Genomic DNA, 23,605 nt, shown 5'->3' with positions numbered 1-23,605 from the left:
TTCTTCAGTTTAGAATGTTTTTCTAAACTGCACAATCTCCTTTTTTTTTTTTTTTTATTTTTTTTTTAATTTAAAAAAATCCATTTTTTTTTTTTTTTTCTTTTTTTTTTTTTTTAGCAAACTCCAATAAATACAGTATTTTAGACAGTTGTCTAATTATTTGATGGGACTGTAATTAGTTTATTATCTTGCAGTGTCTGTCTTCCTAAAACTCCTTATCAATTATATTAATGCACTGTATTTTATATCTCTAGCATAGCAAATCTATTATTTTCACCCCAGCATGGCATGCATGTGGCTTTCAACAGTTACTGGAGGAATACTGGTGCTGTTTGTCTCTCTGAAGATTTTTTTCCCATATTTCTGGGAGGATCTGGTCTTCTTCTTGAAGCGGAAGAGGTTAAAATCAATGATAAAGAAACGGGCAAAAAATGGAATTCTCTCAGTAATTGATCTTTTCATGCATAGAGTGGGAAAGGTACCCCACAAGCCATTCCTCATCTATGAAGGGAATGTGCATACCTACAAGGACGTGGACAGGAGGAGTAACAGGGTAGCACAGGTCTTCCTACACTATGGGGCTCTGAAAAAAGGTGATACTGTGGCCCTGCTGATGGGTAATGGACCTGACTTCATTCATGTCTGGTTTGGACTGGCAAAACTGGGCTGTGTGGTGGCTTTCCTCAACTTCAATGTCCGCTCCAGATCTCTCCTGCACTGTTGTAATACATGTGCAGCAAGAGCAGTGGTGATAGGAGAAGGTAAGTCCTGCATTGTATTTGGTTTACTACTTTCTATTGTGTTTGGCTTTCTATCAGAAATAGATAATCAGAACAGTTCAAAGCTGAAAGCACTTCATATACAGAATCATATAGAAGCAGAATCATAGTATACCCTGATTCGGAAGGAACTCAAGTCCCTTCTCCTGGCTATACACAGGACCATCCAAAGATCATACAATAGGTCTTAGAACATTGTCCAGATTCTTCCTGAACTCCTTCAGGCTCGGTGTCATGACCACTTCCCTGGGGAGATTGTCACATTGCACAACCAACTTCTTGGTGAAGAACCTTTTCTTAACACCCAGCCTGACCCTCCCCTGTCCCAGCTACATGCCATTCCCTTGGGTCCTGTCACTGTCCCCAGAGAGCAGAGCCCAGCACCTGCCCCTCTGCTCACCTCCATAAGTACACGTGTATATACATACATATATTTTGGCTAAAAAGGAGGGGAATGAGAAAGACTTGTTGAATTTAAAATGTATACACCAACATATGTGGAATTAATTAGTATAATAAAAGGCTTAAAACTGAAACTCCAAGTACTGGACAATGTAACAGCATGAACAGTAACTCATGAGCAAGTGAACAGCTGGGAGATATACTCCAGCAGCATCTCATTGCTATTTCTCTTTATTGGCTTACATAGATACAACTACACTGACTACTGGAAGGCTCACATTTTCTTTATAGTCAAAATCTATATATACAAATGTATACTCACTTTAGAACTGCTTCAAAGAAGTGGCCCAGTAGTAGTCCAAAGTTAGCATTGCTTAAAGCAAACAGTTTAGCATAAATATAATTTTGGCCCTCTAACTGGCATATTATGTAATACTGGGCAGTTTATTTAACATTTCTGCTCCTCTTTTCCCAGCTTGAATACAAGTTGGCAATACTTCTATAATTCACGTATGTGAACCTGTGAGGGCTCGTTAGTTGTATTATACTTTAAAAGCTTTAAGATGTGCAAATGTTTTAGCATACTGACTAAATTAAATCCTGTATTTTAATGCCATAAAGACCAGTTAATTTTTTTCTATTACAACTAAAGCCACATAAGAAGTATAGAGAAATTGAGCATAAATACCTTCATTGTTTTTGTATTATTAGTTTTAATTAAACACCACGATTATATTTTCCCTGTCTGGTAGGTTGAGTTGTCCTGTGACTGACAGTACACGGTGGCTGGGTAGATAATTCCAGTGCAGACAATCAGGGAAGTAGTTGCAATTATTTTAATAACAGTGGTTTTGTTTGTTTGTTTTTAACTTGACAGATTGTTTGGGATCAATAGAGACTGAGTTTATTTTTCATCTCTTGGAAAACAATATTACTGTCTGGCTGATGAGCAGCAGTTCTCCTTTCCAGCATGTTGGCACTATACTGGACAAGCTAGACAAAGTCCCTGATCACCCTGTTCCATCTCACCTTAGAGCTGTCAATAACGGAAGATGCACAGCCATGTATATTTTCACATCGGGAAGTACAGGTGAGAATGTGTACAACAATGTACACTTGCAGCTCCAAAACTTCATTTGGTATAACTTTGGCAGCAAGACATGCACACAAAAAGACAGAACTTGAATTTTGCAGTCAAGATATGGAGGAATTTGTTTAGTTAAAAGTAAATTTGTTTAGTCCATTTATACTTTGCCATAACAATTACATAATTTCAGTTAGTGAATTTTCATATAGATGTTCAATGCCTTAACTTTATTTCTTAAAAGTAAGGGCAGTAAAGTCAGTCTCTAACAGCTGCTGTCAGTTCATAGTAACAGAAATTCACAAGTTCAGACTAGAAAGAAATAACGCCAGCACAAGTGCTTAGGCTCTGGGAGGAAACTTTTCCTCTGTGACTGACCTGAATAGTGAAGTTTCACTTTCCATCACTAGGAAGGAAAGAAGAATCCTTCCTCAAGTTAAGACAGAGAAGTTCATAATAAAGGTTACTCTTACTGCAAATAGAAGCTGAGGATACAAGGCACAAGGGTTCTCCAGAACCTTTTCATTTCTTTCTTTCTGTCGAGGGAACACTGTGTACACAGTCTCCACTGGTCTGTGACAGGTATGGACTTTTCTTCCCAGGTCAAGAAGAGGAAAGGATCAAATAGTCTTAGAGAAGTTGAGAGGCTAAGGAGATATGAGGTGAAGACTGAAAGACAGGATAGACAAAGACTAAGAAGAAAGAAACAATTCTCCCAGTATATTACAAACATAATTCTATGTTTGCAGCAAAATTATTAGTGCAAGCACTATATTTATAATTATTTGCTCTTCTCCCTTTTGCAGGTTTCCCAAAAGCTGCTATCATCACTCATCTAAGAGCCCTATCTGCCTGTTTAGCATTTATTCAGTGTGGAGCAACTTCTAATGATATTATGTATCTCACTCTTCCTTTGTACCACATCAGTGCTTCTCTTCTTGGCATCGGTGGATGCATTGAATTAGGTAATATTTACCTTCAAGTGAAATTTCATTAACTTAAGAATGCTGTAACATCTTATCGTTTAGTGAATAACTAACTCCATTTGGTGAGTAACTCCAACATTATGTTTCCCAATAGACTTTTGTTACCTTCTCATTTTTATCACCTTCCTCAGTGGGAAAAAAAAATCTATTTGTAGTTTTGAAGCTTGTAGTAGACACCAGCTGTTACATAGATCCAACATAACATTACTCGAATTATGTACATTTCTGAAATGACTCCATGTGTTCTTTAAGTTTAACCTGAAATTACATTGTATCCTAACACCAAAAGCCTGAAAACTCTGAGTCTCCACTTTTGATTCTGGTAATGGACTTCTTGGCATTTTATGTACAGGGCTATCAATCTTTTTTTTTTTTTTTTTGGATGTGGCCTCTTTTCTTGTCCTCAGAGTCTCGCCCATTTATTTTTTTTGCTTGTTTGTTTGTTTGCTTGCTTGTTTGTTTTTGCTATAGTAATTATACATCTGAGCTGTTTAAAAGCCATTTCAGTGCTTTGCTTCTTCAGGGAGAGCATAGGCAGGTGTGCTGAGTTGCAGCAACAGATGACAGCTGCTGCCTAACAGAAACATGAAAGGGGTGGGAGAAGTAGTGTATGAAAATGTTTGAAACTTTGATTTGTCTTGGGGGAGAAAGGTAGAATAACAGCTTTCTTAGATGGGCCATTCAGACTGGGACTCTGATGGGTATGTGTTTTGAATAACAAGGCAGTCTTTGACATGAGTGAGGCTGAAAAGCTCTGAGAGCTTCATGTCTTGCAAGAAAGGGGGTACCTGGGTCAAGGAGGAATTGGAGAGCTAGGAACAAGTGAACTAGAAGGGATTTGTTACTTGAAAGACACTGGGAAACTTTATGTGGGACAAATAGGACTCAGGCAGAAACACTTTTTGGAAAGGAGAGAAACAAGGAAATTGGAAATTCCTAGCTGACAACACTTAGAAAAAAATATGGAAGAGGAACAGGGTGGGAGACATGAGAAATCTAGGAAGGGATTAGTTTTGGAATGAGAAGCATGAAACAACTTAGAGCTGCAAAAACAAATTGTGGGTGATGAGTTGACATGAAACACAAAAGGGGAGCTAGACAAAAATAATAAAGTCTCTAAGATAGTTTCTCTGCCCACACAAATAAAGAAGACTGCAAGCTACCTTCTCTCCCATCGCAAGCTCTCTTTTCAGATTTACACCAGTAACCATCTTGACATAAACAAACTGGTTAGGTTTGGGCCTATTCCTAATAACTGGAGATGACTGAAAGATTCTCTTCTACTGCTTCTTATACTGTAGGTTTTTAGATATTACTGAAAAATATGAGAAGCAAGGATCCGTTGTACTAGTCATGTTTGAAGAAAGAATTTGCTGGAAATAGCTTACAACTTATTTAAATAGGTGAATTTATCATTTAGAAAATGGTAACTTATCTCTAACAGTAGTAGTAGAAGGAAAGATAGATTTTAATGGTTATTTTGAATTTTCTTGTCTGTTTTTGTCACCTAGGAGCAACTTGTGTTTTGAAGAAGAAATTTTCTGCAAGCCAGTTTTGGAATGAGTGTAGAAAATACAATGTGACAATGTTTTTGTACATTGGGGAGCTCTGTCGTTACCTTTGTAACCAGCCCAGTGTAAGTTCTCCTTTACAAGAAAATCTGTATTTTCTAAGTGATACGGATTTATTCATTTCTCAATGGTATCATATTCTTAATGTTTTATAGTGGATACAAATTTTGGACCTTGTGTTGCTTGTAGCTCTACAATAGCACTGAAGTACATGTAAGTACATTTACTGGAGTTATGCAGGCATGAGCCTGGCAGGATGGGAGAGTTATTCCTACAAACTAGCACCAATTCTTCTGTAAAGCCAAGTATGTTGGTTTGTTATTTGAGTGATAGGCAAGTGGCAGGTCAGTAAGGAAAAGGTATAAGCAGGAGATGCTTTATCAGACTTGGTGACCAAAAGAGTGTGAACCAGATCAAATGATTAACCACTTGCATTGCTGTGTTCCAAACTAATTACTTATTAAGAGAAGGCTACTCTACCCAGTACTTAGTAGTTGATAATTCATTTTTTGCATGGCTTTGGATGTGCTGATTTTATTTTATTTGTTTTGTTTTGTTATGTATATTTTTTCCTGATGAGTTGCTCCAAATGCACCTTTTGCTCCATAGTTCTGAATATGATTATAGAATCATCCTTGTAAAAGGCATATGGTTATTAGCGTGGTGCAAAATCTTGCTTGCCCCTGCAACAATAGTCTGAATGGCATGGAGCTAAATCATGATTAGACTTAGGACAAAAGTACGACGTCACTGAGCAGAGCAGCAGCAGAAAAGAAAGAATGTAAGCCTGAAAATATTTATTATGTTGCAATGCTTGTTTATAGGTCATGGCGGAAAGTGACTAAGATTGGTTAATTTTTTTAATTTTATACTTGGGAGTTAGGAAATTACTGAAGGGAGGTGACATAGTTTCCTACCACAGAAAACATCATGTACAAGCACAAGGTTAAAAAATGCTCTCCAACTTCATTGCCCAGAGATTGGCACAAGAACTAGCAATAAAGCAACATCTGAGAGAATTCATGTGCTGATTTGAACAGAGAATTATTTTTGTGTGGTCTGGATGTAGGAGACAGGTCAAAGACAAAAAGACATTGGAGGGAACAAGCTAGAAAAGCTGTTGGCCAGACCTCGAGCCTGTACAAACATTATGTCAGTAGTCCATGGATCAAACAACAAAGGAATAATTAACTAGACAGAACTAGTTGTGTAAAGGTCTCTCCTGCATGAGAAGGCATGAAGAACTTCCTTCACTTGGCTCAATAACAAGAATTTAACAGAGAGGATATTTATGTTTAACTGGCAACTGGTAAAAAGAGGAAAAACTGAACAGTGGTCCAGCTTTTAAGGAAATTCAGGATGTCAACAGAAATGGATCAGTGTAGATACAGAGACCTGTTAAGATCAGTTATCTTACCAATGTGTGCTACCTATAAACTATTATGTACCACACAGAGTCTTCCACAGTGAAGGAGACCTGCTTATTCCAATAAGTCAGGCAAATATGTTTCACTTAAACGCTTTGTGCTGTGGCATGCCAGACCAAAACCGTCTTGGTGTTGCCCAGGATTAGGGCTACACAGATGAGGACTCTGCAACTAGAACCCAGCTCTGACTGGAACATGTCTATAGGAAGCTGATCTAGCATCCATGTACCTACGAGAAAAATACATTTTAAACATGGTACCCCATATGAGGCAACAAACAAAACAGACTATGTGCCAAGGAGTGTTTTTAAAGAGAACTATAAAACTTCAAATACATTTTAAAATTTGAAATAATGTGAAGATGAAACCAGCATAATAGTTTCTCTTAACCTTATAATCTCTGAACATTCTAAAATTTACTTCAAGTCTTAGAGTCAGTAACACCAGCTATCTGAAAACCAAACCAAACCAAAAACAAAAACACACATACATAAAAAACAAACAAACAACAACAAAACAGCATTATCTTCCTCTGAAGATGAGGTGTTAAAGAAGATACAATGTTAGATATAAAGGAGTTCTCCCAACCAGCCCACCAACTTGTTCTTAACGGAGTTTGATCACATCATGTGCTATGCTGTCCTTTCAGGTTTACCTTTACAATGACAAAAGAAAGCAGAGCTACTTGAACAGAAGCAGGGAAATTTCCACTCCTGTCTTAACAAGTGGAATCTAGTCTGCATTACTGCTGATCATATCATGACAAAATACATATTAGTTGTCTGTCAGACATGCAGTGCTGTGTAAAATTAAAACATCAGTTAACCCAGAGTTCACAAAACAATTTTATCTCAATATTAGGTGAAAACATTAAAACACTTTGAATCATTTAGAATATTTCAGTGTAACTCTAGTTAGTTAGACTATTTCAACTTTCCATTTTGAAATCAACTTTGTTATTTAGAAATCATTTTTATTATTACAATTTTATAAGTTTCAAATCACACCAAAAATGGAAAAACAAAAACAAAAACATCTATTTTACTTGAGGAAACCATTGTTGTGGACCCGAAATAATTTAGTGTTCTTACTTTCTGTTGTTGTTCAATCATGGTAGGAGATTAATCACTCAATCCTACCTATATATCCAGAAAAAGTGAGGACTACAGGTCTATATATGAGCTGAGCAGTCTGGTCCAATGCTGAAAACATCTGAATATTGTACAATAATGACATAACTGACATGTAACCATGACACGTTAAGATTTACTTTTGACTCCAACTTTGATTACCAGCTTTTCTGAATTTGATCTTAAGATTAAAAGTGCTCCTAGATATATGAGGTCAGTTGAGGAGATTTAAATCATTATGCTACTTTTCCAGGTTCCTTAGGCAACATGACAGACTTGTTAAATTTAATACCAAGTAACATCATAGATTCATAGAATGGCTTGGGTTGGAAGGGACCTTGAAGGTCAGCTAACTCCAACCCCCCTGCCAGAGGTGGTGATGCCACCCACTAGATCAGGTTGGCCAAAACCCCACTCAACCTGGCCTTGAACACCTCCAGGGATGGGACATCCACAACTACTGTGGGCAACCTGTTTCAGTTCCTTGCTACCTTCACAATGAAGAACTTCCTTTAATGTCTAATCTAAATCTATCCTCTTTTAGTTTAAGACAATCCCCCCTTGTTCTATTGTTATTTAGCCAAGTAAAGAGTCCTTCTCCATCTTTTTTATTATCCCCCTTTAAGTACTGAAAGGCCACAAAGAAGTTTCCCTAGAGCCTTCTCTTTTCCAGGCTGAACATCCCCAGCTCTCTCAGTCCATCTTCACAGGAGAGTTGATCCAGCCCTCTGATCATCTTTGTGGCTCTCCTCTGGACTCGCTCTAACAGGTCTACATCTTATGCTGGGTGCCCCAAACCTGGATGCAGTACTCCAAGTGGGGCGTCAGTCTCAGAGTAGAGTGGGATAGTCACCTCCCTTGACCTGTTGGTCACTCCCCTTTTGATGCAGCCCAGGGCAGAGTTGGTCTTCTGGGCTGCAAGTGCACACTGCTGGCTTATGTTGAGCCTGTCATATGTAGAATCAACCATAATGTGTCATAGTTTTTTTCTAAGATAGGTTGTTATTTATGCAGTTGTTTCAGAAAAGAATTTCCATGTGATCCAATGTGATACTGAACATGCTAAAAAAAAATATATATACTTTTTTCAAGATAAAATGAATCTTTTCAACTTTGTAGGATACACATCTGTTACTGAATTTCACAGAATCACAGAATAGATGAGGTTGAAAGGGACCTCTGGAGGTCAACTGGTCAAAATCCTCTGTTCAAGCAGGGATACCTTATAAGGTTGTCCAGCATGATATCCAGATGACTTTTTCAGATTTCCAAGGAGGGAGTTTCCTCAAGCTGTTTGGGCAATCTGTTCCAGTGCTCAGTCACACAAGCACTGCATTTCTACATGAAAAAACAAAGGTGAACTACAAAAATAAAGTTCTTGCCTTATGAAAGTCCTTCAACCTCAGGCAAACTAATTCTAATGTTTTCCTGTTCTATTTTTACAAAACTAATATCTTCCTTTAAATGGTTTTAGTCAAAATGGCATTTTTCATCTTCTATGGAAAATTTTAGATGTCTAGAGGTATTTAAAATCCATTTTCTTTTTGCTGTTCACAGAAAGAAGGGGACAGAGTTCACAAAGTACGCATTGCTCTAGGAAATGGTATAAGGCCTGCTGTCTGGAAAGAATTCCTGATGAGGTTTGGCCCAATTAAAATATTTGAATTCTATGGATCCACAGAAGGAAATGTTGGTTTCTTTAACTATACAAATAAGATAGGAGCTGTGGGACGTGCTGGCATCTTCTCAAAGGTAAATGTACACAAGTCAACCAATCAATTAGTCAGCCAAGAAAAAAAAAAAAAAAAAAAAAAAAAAAAAAAAAAAAAAGGAGCAGGTCAATGGCAGAAGAATGTACAAGGAAGGAACTGCTTACTACAGTCCAAAGTTTGATTTGTGGAAATGGAAATCTTATTTTTACTCCCTTACTTGACTCTGTTCTCTGTACATATATTGTAACCCTGTAATAAATACACAAAAAAAGTCTGCCAAAGCTGCCAATTTTTCCTCCAGAATTAAATAAAGCAAAACAAAACTAAACTGAACAGACCATATAGAAGTACATGTCCATAGTAATGATTAAAAACAGTGTTCACTGGAGTTTGTCATCCTCAAAACCCACACATATTAAGTAATGAGTCAGAAATTAGTTTTGATTTGACTTTTGGTATAAATCAGGAGATACATGTTCTAGAGCAAACCCACACAAATTTAATGATTGCTTTTTCAGTCATTAAAAAAAGCACTTTCTTCTCTGAAGTTAAGCAAACAAGCAAACAAACAAACACAACCCAGCAACTAGAAGATAAAAATATCAAATTACCTGAAATATAAATTTATATACAGGACTACTGTTGAAACTCTGACTGGAGATACACATCTTTCACTCATAAAAATACCATGGCAGTCTCAAATGTTTTCCTACTTGTACAGACTTTTTGTGAACTGTGAATATTATACTACAATAAAATACTGTTCAAATGGTACTAAAGATTCAGATCAGTTAACATCAAAAAGAAATTAATGATTTCCAAATGATTTCTGCTTTTAATCTTAGATGCTGAAAATGCCTTCCCATGGCCATAATAATAACTCTGCGATGCTTTTGATCTTTTAGCAATCTTAACTGTGTGGACAGGGGACAAAGGCAGGAAAGTCTAAATCAAACCATTGACCTCTAAGTTTCCACTTTGATCTGGCAGAAGTAATTTTTGAGATGCCTGTAAATTTAATTTGGATTTTTTCTTCTTCTTTTTTTTTTTTTTTTTTTTTTTGTCAGAAAATCTTCTTTATTTTCATTTCACTAATGTTAAGTTCTTACTTAGAATTTGGTGGTAGGTTTAAAGCAAGATCAACAATCTGATCAAAAGCACTGTGTTATGTTATATATATTTTTTTCAAATCAGACCATATTCTAAAATAATGGATTTTTTATCATCAAAGTAGACAAACATCTCATCTGTATTCTTAATATTTCTTACTATGATATGAACACTTTCTGATAACAGCTTCTCAGAATACTGTTAATATATTTCAGTGTATTTCAGGCTGTTCCAAATCTCTCAAATGTAATTGGGAACTATCCATTAATTTTTATCTGTTTTATTACATTTTTATCTGACCAAGAATAAAGTAAAGACAGCGAGGTTTTTAAGCATGTATATGCACTTTTTAAAATTATTTTATTTAGTTCTTACATTCTTTTGAGTTGTTGAAATATGATATCTCAAAAGAAGAACCTCTGAAGGATGAACATGGAAGGTGTAAGAAAGCACAAATAGGTAAGGAGAATTATCAGTTGTATATTAATTATCAGATAACTCAATTGAGATGGTGGGTTTTGGGGCCAGGGATTAATTCTCTGCTCTTTGCACAATAGGTTCTTGATCTAGACTTTGAACTTGAAAATGAAACAGGGAAAAATATATTATAAACAGATCCAAATAGGAACCTGTAGATAATGTATAAAATAAAATATTCAAATATTGACAATATATCTAAGTATCCAAATATGCAATAATATAAGAAAATAATATTTTGGGCTCAGGAGGTTTTTATTCTCAGCTGCAAAAAAAAAAAAAAAAAAAATCATATTCTTGAACAAATGGATTTCTTAGTATTGTATTGTTATTGTTGTTGTTGTTTCTTCCCAGATACAATGGACATGGTAATTCCTAGATGTTTTGTGAGACCTGTTATTTACAGATGCTTTCTAACACCTCTAAGTTCTGAGGAAGAGCAATATAATTTCAAAATCTGGATGATATTTTTCATATTTTTAAATTAAGTCCCCCAAACAGTTTCAAATATTTTGTACCTAGAGTTGCATAACATTTCCTAACTCCTACTTAGAATGGGACACTACTACCCAAATATCTGAAGCTCCCAGGCCAAAAGTATTTCCTTGCAGCTGAGAATAAATATATACATATATTTGTAGAAAAATCCTAAAAACTGGTTCACACATAAGACATAGCAGTGCATTTTACTATAGTCACATTAAATATCTGTATGAGCTTTCCTTTCACTTTCCACATCTAGAATTCAAACTGAGAACCAAATATGAAGCTATGAGTCAGCTATACAGCTCTGAAGAAAACTGTTTGAAAGCATCTCCATAAATCTGTTGAAGGAAAAACAATAAAAATCTATAGAAGCTGGAAATGTGTTTTAAACACAGAGCAGACTGGGAACTAAGCCAGTACCTATCATAGTATAGAACAATAAAAATGCATTAAAAAGGATAGTCCAAGCCAATCCCAGTAAAACAATGGGAGCTTTGCCCTTAGTATAAATGGGACTTACACAGCAGCAAGGATTGTTGCCCAGTAGGGAAATGTTGCAGACTTTAAGAACTCTGTGATGTTCAGAGGCCTAGGCACACCATCAAATGTCCCACCATGGTTTACGATGTGTGTTTTCCACAACAGCACACTGCTGAGAGCTCTAGCAACCCTATCCTCTGGAAAAAGATAAAACACAGGAAAGTCAAGCACTGTCTTTTGCCCCCATCGGTACTGGTTGACTACCAGCATCATTTTCAAATGACAGAATATTTTTTCCTTGGGCACTGTACACCACAAAGCTCTTCCTAAGAGCTAGATTTGCTAGAAGGAAGCCATATTATGTACCCTCTTCCACTCACCTATTTCTTCTGTTCAGGAAATAGTTACAGAAATATAAAAATGAGTAGACCAGATGTGACTTTCAAAAAGATTTTTAATATAACACTTTATGCTCTAAATAGCTTACTGTTAATATGTTTTTGTTTGTTTGTTTGTTTGTTTTTTTGTTTGTTTTGTTTTGTTTTGTTTTTTTCATCACCCTTTCATGGCCTGCAGGTGAACCTGGTCTTCTGGTTACCCAAGTTACTCAGGAAGCCCCATTTTCTGGATATATTGGAAACAATGAGGCCTCTGAGAAGAAACTCCTACATAACGTGTTTGTGAAAGGAGATGTATATTTTAATACAGGAGATCTCCTAGTGATGGATGAGAATGGTTTCCTCTACTTCACTGACCGAGTGGGAGACACTTTCAGGTGTGGTATAGAGTTAACCGTAAATCCAGCGAGCTTGAAAGAAATCACATATATGCAGAACCAGATGACACAGATCAGACTTTAACCCAATGAATTTTGTTTTAACAGGAACCTTAAGTATCTCATTCAAAATTCACCAAAATTCACACCCAGGCAGTACAATTTTTAAAATTTGAGCCAAATGACACTTCCTTTTCTTCTAAGGTTGAGGTTTCAGAAGAGAAGGCTCTAAATCAGAAAAGGTTTTATTTGTCTGCATTCTTCAGCCAAGAACAACAGTAGTCAACAAGAAAAGTAGGGCTCCATCACGTATAGCCATGTATAGAAAAATCTAGTTAGCTAAAACCTATCTTATTTTAAAAATATTTTCAACAGGTGGAAAGGGGAAAATGTTGCCACTGTAGAAGTTGCTGAAATTATCGGTATGATGGACTTCATTCAAGAAGCTAATGTTTATGGTGTAAACATTAAAAGTAAGACACTCTTTATAATTTCAGAATAACAAATTAAAATAGTAATTTTATACTCAGTCCTTTCTTTGCTTACAAAAGAATGCAAACTTATAAGTAAGTAAATCAGTCATATCAACTCAGAAATTCAAGCATCCCTACAGTGTTTTGAAATTTGAGTAAAAGTAAAATGCTAAAGACGACAGGCTGAAAGTTTGTAGTGAATAGCAGAAAATTTGGGATTATTTAAAACTTGTAATATAGATGTAAGAATTACAAAATTATAAACCACAAATTAAGACTTCTCTTAGACTACATCCTTTACTCTGAAAAAAGCTAAAACAGAGAGCATATAAAAAGATGACTGAAAACACTTGTCACTATCTTGTAAGAAGTAGTCCTAGAAGATCCATATTTTTTCATAAATGGAATGTTCCCAATGGCATATGGTGCTTCATAAGATGTGCAATACCATGTGGAAAATCTGTGGGTAACTAGATTACAAGATGACATAGAAAAGCTCAGAATATGCATAATCAGAATGAACAGTTTAAAGAAGGCAAACTTTCTTGTGGTGTTGAATACCTGTTCTGTGCTTCCTTTGGAAGAAGGCAAACAGTATAATGGTAAAAGAAACTATGCACTATACATATAAAGAAAAAGCAACCAGGACACCAGCTACTCTTTAAGAAATAGGAGACTCAATGGATTCAAAAGAAAAGAGGATGTATGAAAAGTAAACAGAAAACAGGCCATAATCTGAATGGTTGTTCATCAGGTGGCTACCAAATGCCAACATGCTGATTTATGAGAGATGGCATTATTCAGTTGGACACAAATAAAATTGTAATTTAACTTAGAAAGCATATTTCTTTTTAATCTACAGTGGACAAGCTGTAGATGACATGAGTTGACAAGGATTCCTGAAAGACTTCTGCTGTCTCAGGACAGTGACTAGCATACACTATCAAATCAAAACCTCGTTATCAATCCCAGTTATTCTGGGTTTCAGTATTAACAAATTCTTTCATATTTCTGAATCAACATGAGTCTCACAAATGACCAAAAGAGACTTTAAAAAACATGCTAATTAAAAAACTGTCAATTAATTTTCAAGAAAAGGGAACATCCATACTTATACATCCAATGCCTTGGTCGCATCACAAAGCTGCTATTTCATTCTGGGCATACTTGATCCTGGCAGCTCATTTCTTCTAATTTAAATCTTTTCTCCATTTAGAGTTATTACTTTTGTTTGAACTAAGAGAAAGCAGTAACTATATTTGTCACGTATTTGTTAACAGTCTTACATTTCTGTTTTCACATGGAACATGATTTGCTGTTTGCAGTTCACTATTTCCATTATTTCTCTCTAATCTGTCCATGAACTAAAGCAAAAGATAGTCATCATTACTTATCTAACCACTAGATTTCATATAAAAAACAAGTATGGTATCATATACTTCTACATTCTGCACTAGTCTTTTTGGAACTCCTTTCATCTTTTTATTGAACTAGTGGTTACTCATTTCATTTTATGTTACCACGTTGTGTTGTTAGCTGCCTGTCAGAGAAGGACCTGGGAATATTGGTTGACAGTCAGCTGAATATGAGCCAGCAGTGTGCTCAGGTGGCCAAGAAGGCCAACAGCATCCTGGCTTGTGTAAGAAACAGCATGGCCAGCAGGTCCAGGGAAATGATTGTCCCCCTGTACTCGGCTCTGGTGAGGCCACACCTCGAGTACTGTGTTCAGTTTTGGGCCCCTCGCTACAAGAAGGACATGGAGGTGCTTGATTGAGTCCAGAGAAGGGCAACAAAGCTGGTGAAGGGTCTGGAGAACAAGTCTTACGAGGAGCGGCTGAGGGAGCTGTGATTGTTTAGCGTGGAGAAGAAGAGGCTCAGGGGTGACCTTATCGCACTCTACAGGTACCTGAAAGGAGGCTGTAGCGAGGTGGCGGTTGGTCTATTCTCCCACGTGCCTGGTGACAGGACGAGGGGGAATGGGTTCAAGTTGCGCCAGGGGAGGTTTAGGTTGGATATTAGGAAGAACTTCTTTACTGAATGGGTTGTTAGTCACTGGAATAGGCTGCCCAGGGAAGTGGTTGAGTCACCATCCCTGGAGGTCTTAAAAGACGTTTAGATGTAGAGCTTAGGGATATGGTTTAGTGGAGGACTTGTTAGTGTTAGGTCAGAGGTTGGACTCAGTGATCTTGGAGGTGTCTTCCAACCTAGACTATTCTGTGATTCTGTGATACCAACATTAAAATTGAGCAAGATAGGAAGAAAATCCAGCAGCCAGCTCCCAGCTATACAGACTTACTAATAAAAAATAGATTGGTGACATTTTTTATTTGAGTGAAACTCTGAAAGTAACAGTAAGTCTTACAAAATAATATATCTTGTAACTTATACTGAATGATGCCTCAGAGGGTAGGGCAGATATTTAAAAGTATCAAAATCTTTCTCAGATCAGTACTAAATCAGTACTAAATCCCCTCAAAAGTAATAAATAAACAATGCATTTATTTATTTATTTGATTTTAATATTTATTAATATTAATATTAATTATATCAATTGTATTAATTATAAATTAATTGTGATATTAATACTATCAATAATATTAATATTGAATTAATATTTATTTATTTTTACTTTAGACTGTGAAGGAAGAATAGGGATGGCAGCTGTTGTGCTTAAACCCAACCAAGCCTTTGATGGAGAAAGACTTTATAAGCATCTTGTGGACTTTCTTCCAAGTTATGCCTGCCCACGCTTTGTGAGAATCATGGTAAGACAATCATTTCCTACTTGTATTTATCTTTGGTCTGACATAAAAATTGTTCTCTATAATCACAGAAAGTAGAAAGTGATTTACAAACAATTTCAAGAAGTGAAACACAAAATGTCTAACATTCAGAGGACATTAAGCCAAATGAAGCAAATATTTGATGAATTAAAAGTATACGTTGCTTTAAAGATCCATTTGTACTTACAAATCTTAGATGTAGTTCATAACTTGGCAAAGTTGGATTTTGCTTCTAAACTCTTCAGCTATTGTGTTTTTCTAGCTAATGGAAGATGAAGCAGATACACATGACTGTTGCCTGTAGACAACAGTGTCCACATGTTTTCATAATACATTTTCAGATGGCATGATCCATTCAAAACTTTTCTCCTAGTATTTGTTCTTGAAGTCATTATTACCCACTGTTACTGACACAGCAGCAAAGAAATCGGTTCTGAAGGGCAGAGGGGTCCAGGAAGGCTGGGCGCTCTTCAAGAGGCAAATCCTAATGGCGCAGGAGCGGTCTGTTCCCATGTGCCCAAAGATGAGCCAGCGGGGAAGAAGGCCAGCCTGGCTGAACAGAGAACTGTGGCTTGAGCTTAGGAGAAAAAAGAGGGTTTATAATCTTTGGAAAAGTGGGCTGGCCACTAGGGAGGACTATAAGGATGTAGCGAGGCTGTGCAGGGACAAAATTAGGAAGGCCAAAGCTCATCTGGAGCTCAATCTGGCTACTGCCGTTAAAGATAACAAAAAATGCTTTTATAAATACATCAACACAAAAAGGAGGACAAAGGAGAATCTCCATCCTTTACTGGATGCAGGGGGAAACTTAGTTACAAGAGATGAGGAAAAGGCGGAGGTGCTCAATGCCTTCTTTGCCTCAGTCTTTAGCGGCAATATTGGTTGTTCTCTGGATTCCCAGTACCCTGAGCTGGTGGAAGGGGATGGGGAGCAGGATGTGGCCCTCACCATCCACGAAGAACTGGTTGGTGACCTGCTACGGCACTTAGATGTGCACAAGTCGATGGGGCCGGATGGGATCCACCCAAGGGTACTGAGAGAACTGGCAGAGGAGCTGGCCAAGCCACTATCCATCATTTATCAGCAGTCCTGGCTATCGGGGGAGGTCCCAGCTGACTGGCGGCTAGCGAATGTGACACCCATCTACAAGAAGGGCCGGAGGGCTGACCTGGGGAACTACAGGCCTGTCAGTTTGACCTCAGTACCAGGGAAGCTCATGGAGCAGATCCTCTTGGGAGTCATCATGCGGCACTTGAAGGGCAAGCAGGCGATCAGGCCCAGTCAGCATGGGTTTATGGAAGGCAGGTCCTGCTTGACGAACCTGATCTCCTTCTATGACAAAGTGTCGCGCTGGGTGGACGAGGGAAAGGCTGTGGATGTGGTCTACCTTGACTTCAGCAAGGCTTTTGACACCGTCTCCCACTGCATTCTCCTCAAGAAACTGGCTGCTCTTGGCTTGGACTGGCGCACGCTTCGTTGGGTTAGAAACTGGCTGGATAGCCGGGCCCAGAGAGTTGTGGTAAATGGAGTCAAATCCAGTTGGAGGCCAGTCACTAATGGCGTCCCCCAGGGCTCGGTGCTGGGGCCGGTCCTCTTTAACATCTTCATCAATGATCTGGATGAGGGCATTGAGTGCACCCTCAGTAAGTTTGCAGATGACACCAAGTTAGGTGCGAGTGTCGATCTGCTCGAGGGTAGGAAGGCTCTGCAGGAGGATCTGGATAGGCTGCACCGATGGGCTGGGGTCAACTGCATGAAGTTTAACAAGGCTAAGTGCCGGGTCCTGCACCTGGGGCATAATAATCCCAAGCAGAGCTACAGGCTGGGAGATGAGTGGTTGGAGAGCTGCCAGGCGGAGAAGGACCTGGGAGTGATAGTGGACAGTCGGCTGAATATGAGCCAGCAGTGTGCTCAGGTGGCCAAGAAGGCCAACGGCATCCTGGCTTGTATCAGAAATAGTGTGACCAGCAGGGCTAGGGAGGTGATCGTCCCCCTGTACTCGGCTCTGGTGAGGCCGCACCTCGAGTACTCTGTTCAGTTTTGGGCCCCTCGCTACAAGAAGGACATCGAGGTGCTTGAGCGGGTCCAAAGAAGGGCGACGAAGCTGGTGAGGGGCCTGGAGAACAAGTCCTACGAGGAGCGGCTGAAGGAGCTGGGCTTATTCAGCCTGGAGAAGAGGAGGCTCAGGGGCGACCTTATCGCTCTCTACAGATACCTTAAAGGAGGCTGTAGAGAGGTGGGGGTTGGCCTATTCTCCCACCTGCCTGGTGACAGGACGAGGGGGAATGGGCTAAAGTTGCGCCAGGGGAGTTTTAGGTCAGATGTTAGGAAGAGCTTCTTTACTGAAAGGGTTGTGAGGCATTGGAACAGGCTGCCCAGGGAAGTGGTTGAGTCACCATCCCTGGAAGTCTTCAAAAGACGGTTAGATGTAGAGCTTAGGGATATGGTTTAGTGGGGACTGTTAGTGTTAGGTTAGAGGTTGGACTCAATGATCTTGAGGTCTCTTCCAACCTAGAAATTCTGTGATTCTGTGATTCTGTGAAATATCTAGGGCTTTGCAACTGACAGCAAGATAAATACTTTACAGTGAAGATCTCTAAATCAGAGAACTAGAATGTACCCATGTGCTCCACTGTATAAAAGCAGACCTGGAATACAATTCACTTAAAAGCACAGTTTAAAAGTGCAGCCCTTGTGTTCTCCCCACAATACAACCTTCTGCAGCAGGACAGGAGAGCGTGAACTGTGAAAAGCAGGGAGGGGCCCTGCATCACATCACAAAGTTTATAGAAGACAGTTTTCTACTGTCAGGGGATGTTGAGAAGCACATTAACAGTTTTGTCTCCCCATCAATATAGATAAATTTTCTGAAAGCTACAGATTGGATTGAGAACAGGATGGAATTGTAATGGAGTGAGTCTGGATAGGAGGAAGAGGTAGAGAATGTATACATTTAGAGAGAATTGTAATGAAAAAGGTTTTTTTTTAAAAAAATGAGGAAAGCTATTTTTTTCACCAATGGAGGATACTGTACTAAGTAAACACATCTTCAAAGGCAGTAAGTGTAGACTAAAGGCAGTAAGGCAGTAAGTATAGTATCTGTGGTTCTTCAGAACAGCAATGCTCTCCTCTGGGAAAAATTTTTGGAACAGACATGTCTTTATAGTTCTATTAAATACAGAATACCTATGAGGAGCTCTAGTGTCTGTACATGTGGAACCATTTAAACCTGTTTGCATTTTATGCGTTCTTTGACTAAACCTTTTTTTAGCTAACTGAAGGGAGCTTACTACCAAAATCATCTCTGAAACAACTAGTAAAAAGTAATACACTGTTGGTACTAATAAATGAATATTTCAATATATGCAAAATCTTATTAAAGAAAATAAAGCCAACTTCATAATAAAATCTAAATAATCAAAAACATGTTACAAATGAAGTCTTCTGAAAAAAAAAAAAAAAAAAGTGTTTTGGAGTTAATCCTAATCAAGAATCACAAACAAAAACATGAAATTCTTACTCAAAAATGGACTTAAGATAAAATGAATCTTGAAAATCTTTTCACCTATTCATAAGTAGGCTCTATCTAATGCAACCTGCAAACATGGTCAATTGATTTTGTTAAAAAGAGAGAGAAGGAAAGTTGTTCTTCTCAACCTCTCTGAGTTGAACCTAAAAGAAAAGCAGACGACTATAAAAGAAATGCAGTATAGGGACAATGAAGCAGGATGTTCTGAGGCTCTGAGGTAGTACTTTTTTCACCCAACTGTTGGGTAATTTATTTTTCTATTTGCAAAAAGCATTAGGAAGAGGTTTCTGAGAGGATCCAGGGATTAATTTCTGTACTACATTTTTGTTCAGGTTTTGTTGTTGTTTTTCCCAAAACTGTATTCCCATGTGAAAAAAGCTGACTTTATTAATATAACATCAGAGGATAATTTCAAAAAAAAAAAAAAAATCTCAACAATCTGTATTCATAATGCATATTTAAAATATTTAAGTTAATATTTAACCTGTATTTATTAAACTTTTAATCGTAATCATTGAAATTTTAAATAATCAGTGGGAAAAAAATCATGTTGTCTATTCAACTTGAAGTAAGCTCAGCTGGTAATAACTGAATATTATTACCATCTGGCAGCTACTCAGTACTTGTGTGAAATGACTTGGTGGTCTAAGTGTGGTTCCTATCATTAGTGCTGCCAAGAAAGTGAATGAACTTGCAAACATATTAGCAGTCTTAGCCCAAATGCCAAAGACAAAATGATCTGAGAATTATGGATATAGAATAGCAGGGGGAAGTGGAAATCAGTTATATCACAAATCAAGAGAACAAAAACAAATATAAACTGAAAAGTTACCTATTATTTCAACAAAAAAAAAAAAAAAAGAAAATTTAGGCTAAGTTGAAAATAATGTACAATAACAATGCTTGAGATCGGGTGTCTCAAACTCTTTAAGAGAGATTATTTTATACACCACTTCCGCTCTCATACACTAACTATTGTGTGCAACCAACTTGTTCATGAATTGGCAATTGTGTAACTTTTTTACAGCAACTGATTACACATAAAAATAACACAGGAAGGCATTTAACAGATTTGTATTTAATTTCTTAAATGAAGTTTTGCAGCTGGAAATCAGAGGAGAGCCAGTACCATAAAATCAGGTAGCTCTCTGCAGACCACCAACATGTGTTTCATAAACTACAGATTTTGTGATCAGCTGCCCTAATGAAAGTTAAAGAATGCTTATTTTGAAACACAGCTTGAATGTTGCTTTCTTAGAGAGATGAATACGAAATAAAAGGAACTTTTAGATTTAGATTACACTGCATCTGTGAACCATGTCACTCCTTCTAAATGAAGACATTCTATAGCAAAATTGTATGATCCATTTTAATCAGTAATTGCATTTTTTTTTTCACTGATACAGGGTGAAATGAAATATTGCACTTTACTTGAATTCTTTCTTTTTTTTTAGGATGCTATGCAAATTACACCAACTTTCAAGCATCAGAAAATGCATTTGGTGAATGAAGGATTTAATCCAGAAATTATATCTGAACCTTTGTATTTCTTGCATGAACCTTCACATTCCTATATTCCTTTGACAAGAGAGATATACAAGAATGTGGTTTCTGGTGAAATATGTTTGTAAAGTATACAAATAAAAATGTTCTACAATACAGAAAGTAAATTTTGAACATAATCCTGCAATAATTTCAACAAAAATTAATACACAATATTTGTTCTAAAACCATAAAATGATCAAGTTAGTCTTACTGTGATAGTTTGCTCCTTCATAATACTGACCCACAAGTTATGCGCATTGTTTAAGCTGCATTGAACCTGTTCATGTTGCTTCCAGTGGCTGCACATAGAAATTTTTATTTTACACATCTTGCTGATTAAAATTATTTTTGTCAAAGCCACCAGTATCTTAATTTAGTTGAATATTTTACTACTTTAGATCATAATACTGATTCTGCTTTTAGAAAGCAGAAAAGATTAAATGTCAAAGGAATTAATAAAATACAGAAAGCGCATCAGAAGCATAAGCAAAATACTGCACAGGTACTACATATAGGTGTCAGTTCAATATTTGTTAATTATCTGATATGTGTGTAATTGAAATATTTCATGTGGTGTTCACTCTCAGATTTCTTTTTGAAAATAAATATTCTATGTTAAAATATAGCAGTAGTATTTAATTATCTTATCATTTTCCCCAATTTAGACCAGCACTGATATAGATTAAACTATTTGCAAAAATTCAGTCATGCTGTGATATGACCTATTCCTTTTTGTTATTACTCCTGAAATAGAAATCTCATACAAGCAGGACAGAAATGACTCTTACATTTTGTATTGCAGCTTTTGCTGGAAGTGAACATCTAGAACAGGTTAAAAGGTGCTATATAGACTCCCAGGCAGAAACAGATCAGAGAATACAATAGTAATATATCTATTGAAGTACTTTCCTGGACTATATATACTTTACTGTATTTAAAAAGCAAGTTCGTACTTTGCTGAGGGAAAACCTCCCTGTAAATTTTCCTAAATTCACCTGATCAGATAAATAAAACAGCTATAATATTAAGCTACTTCTTCTCCCATTTGTAGCCCATTTCACTGACTTGCACAGATAACTTTTCTCAGACACAAAATGAGATTTTTTCTTGGTTTTCAATATGTGCTATTGCTACCACTACTACTGCCATAATGAATTGAAATGTGGTAACTGGCCAAAACACTACTTGTCTATTGAACAAACAGAAGCCAGTTGTACCCCACAAATGTGTATTATCTAATATGAGAAGCAGTTTGACTAACAAACAAACAAACTTTGATGTGATCATAAAGATCTATGATGCTCCCTCTTTTCTTTGATGGACAAAGCATGAGGTGGTGTATCTTTTAAGAACTCATTGTGCTTCAGCAACTCCAAATTACAAAAAAAGAGTCCATGTGTGACAAGACCTAATACATCCAATGGAAATGGTCTACTCAACATCTGGTAAATAAAAAAAGTATACAGAATGGGACAATATACTCTAACCAATATACAACATATACCAATGGCACACTTACATTTCCTACGAGACAAGGTTTCTGGGCTTGGAGTGAGGTAAGCCAAGCTCCATGAAAAAAAGGTTTTCCAAGTTCTTATTCTTAAGAACTGGTTGTTTGTGGACTAGGAAAAATTGTCCATAGCACAGTGTTGGACTAAGGTAATGTCTGAGTTGGGAGGCAATAAACTTCATATGGCTCTCCATTTATGGGCATCCTAGTGTCAGAAAAGAAGGGGTCAGTTACTAAAGCCTCTTGAATATATTGATTCTTCCAACTACTTCCCCCACTGGTCTTCTAACACACAAAATTGGGCTCATCTAGAGCTCATAACTTGTCACCTTTTTCCCAAAATGCAAAAAGGCATGATTATGGCATGGTATTCACACAGCACTGAATAGGTTAGTGAAAACAAAACATAAAAACATTTCTAATTTTCATATGATCAACATATATACTTTTAAGCTTTATAGTACTTAAGCTTTATGATATTTAAGCAATATCATCACTATCATTATTAATTGTTCGTAGCAATGCACTCAACTTTAGGTTAGTGGTATTTAAAGAATTTCGGAAAATTCAGACAAAAGTTTGGCCAGCTCTTTAGCTTTATTCATCTAACAGAGATGTATTACAAACCACTCTTCATCTGTCTGTTCTTTGTTCCTTTCTTCCTCAGTGTTTTTGTTTCCATATTCAATTCCTTTCCAATATTCACTCTTCAAAAAAATTAAGATAATGAAGAACAGAGACAACAATTCTGTCCCTGGTTGCACAATTCGGTAGCTTATACACTTGCACCTATGCTGACCACAAAACATTTAACTAATAGAACTAGCTGTAAACATAAAACATAACTGGAAGAATTCATACAACATAACAAAAAATGGCTTCACAGAAAGACACTTGAAGTCCTATATTTTAATTAGAGTCTGATATTAAAAGAACAATAAAATTAGTTAAAGTACTCATCTCAAGAAAAATACTTCAAGATTTACAAGTAACAGTCATTATTAGAAAGTAAGCATTATTTTGTGTTTAGGAAACTAGAAAAAAGCTTCTAATATGACACAGTTTTGTAGATATAACAAATGGTAAATACTGTATCTAAACAATAAATACTGCATCTTAAGGTTCAGCAAGGCCAAGTGTCAGGTCCTGTACTCAGGGTACAACAACCCCATGTAACACTGCAGTCTGGAGGAAGAGTGGATGGAAAATTGCCCTGCAGAAAGGGAACTGGGGGTATTACCAACACCTGGCTGAACATGAGTCAGCAGTGTGCTCAGGTAGCCAAAATGCCAACAGCATCCTGGCTTCTATCAGAAATAGTGTGGCCAGCAGGACTAGGGAAGAGA

At 37.1% G+C, this 23,605-nt stretch overlaps 1 protein-coding gene across 7 annotated transcripts in view; it reads left to right on the top strand.

Annotated features, from left to right (window-relative positions):
* Positions 1-21,372, top strand: part of LOC118156516 (long-chain fatty acid transport protein 6-like) — a 24,624-nt gene extending 3,252 nt beyond the window's left edge. For 4 of the 7 annotated variants that reach the window (XM_035310635.1, XM_035310636.1, XM_035310634.1 and 1 more), the window contains 10 exons: positions 283-761; positions 2,059-2,271; positions 3,072-3,230; positions 4,763-4,905; positions 8,937-9,131; positions 10,570-10,660; positions 12,221-12,419; positions 12,795-12,892; positions 15,527-15,657; positions 20,659-21,372. In XM_035310635.1, coding sequence (XP_035166526.1) covers positions 284-761; positions 2,059-2,271; positions 3,072-3,230; positions 4,763-4,905; positions 8,937-9,131; positions 10,570-10,660; positions 12,221-12,419; positions 12,795-12,892; positions 15,527-15,657; positions 20,659-20,835 — 1,884 coding nt within the window. In that variant the 5' untranslated portion in view covers position 283 and the 3' untranslated portion in view covers positions 20,836-21,372. The remainder of the gene's footprint in view (positions 1-282; positions 762-2,058; positions 2,272-3,071; positions 3,231-4,762; positions 4,906-8,936; positions 9,132-10,569; positions 10,661-12,220; positions 12,420-12,794; positions 12,893-15,526; positions 15,658-20,658) is intronic. The other 3 variants (XM_035310641.1, XM_035310640.1, XM_035310639.1) reach the window with 2 other exon arrangements.
* Positions 21,373-23,605: the final 2,233 nt, after the last annotated feature.

This window comes from Oxyura jamaicensis, chromosome Z, assembly GCF_011077185.1.
Source record: "Oxyura jamaicensis isolate SHBP4307 breed ruddy duck chromosome Z, BPBGC_Ojam_1.0, whole genome shotgun sequence".
In the NCBI taxonomy this organism is placed as follows: domain Eukaryota; kingdom Metazoa; phylum Chordata; class Aves; order Anseriformes; family Anatidae; genus Oxyura; species Oxyura jamaicensis.
Note: the sequence above shows the minus strand (reverse complement) of the source record. Positions and strands in the feature narration are given on the sequence as shown.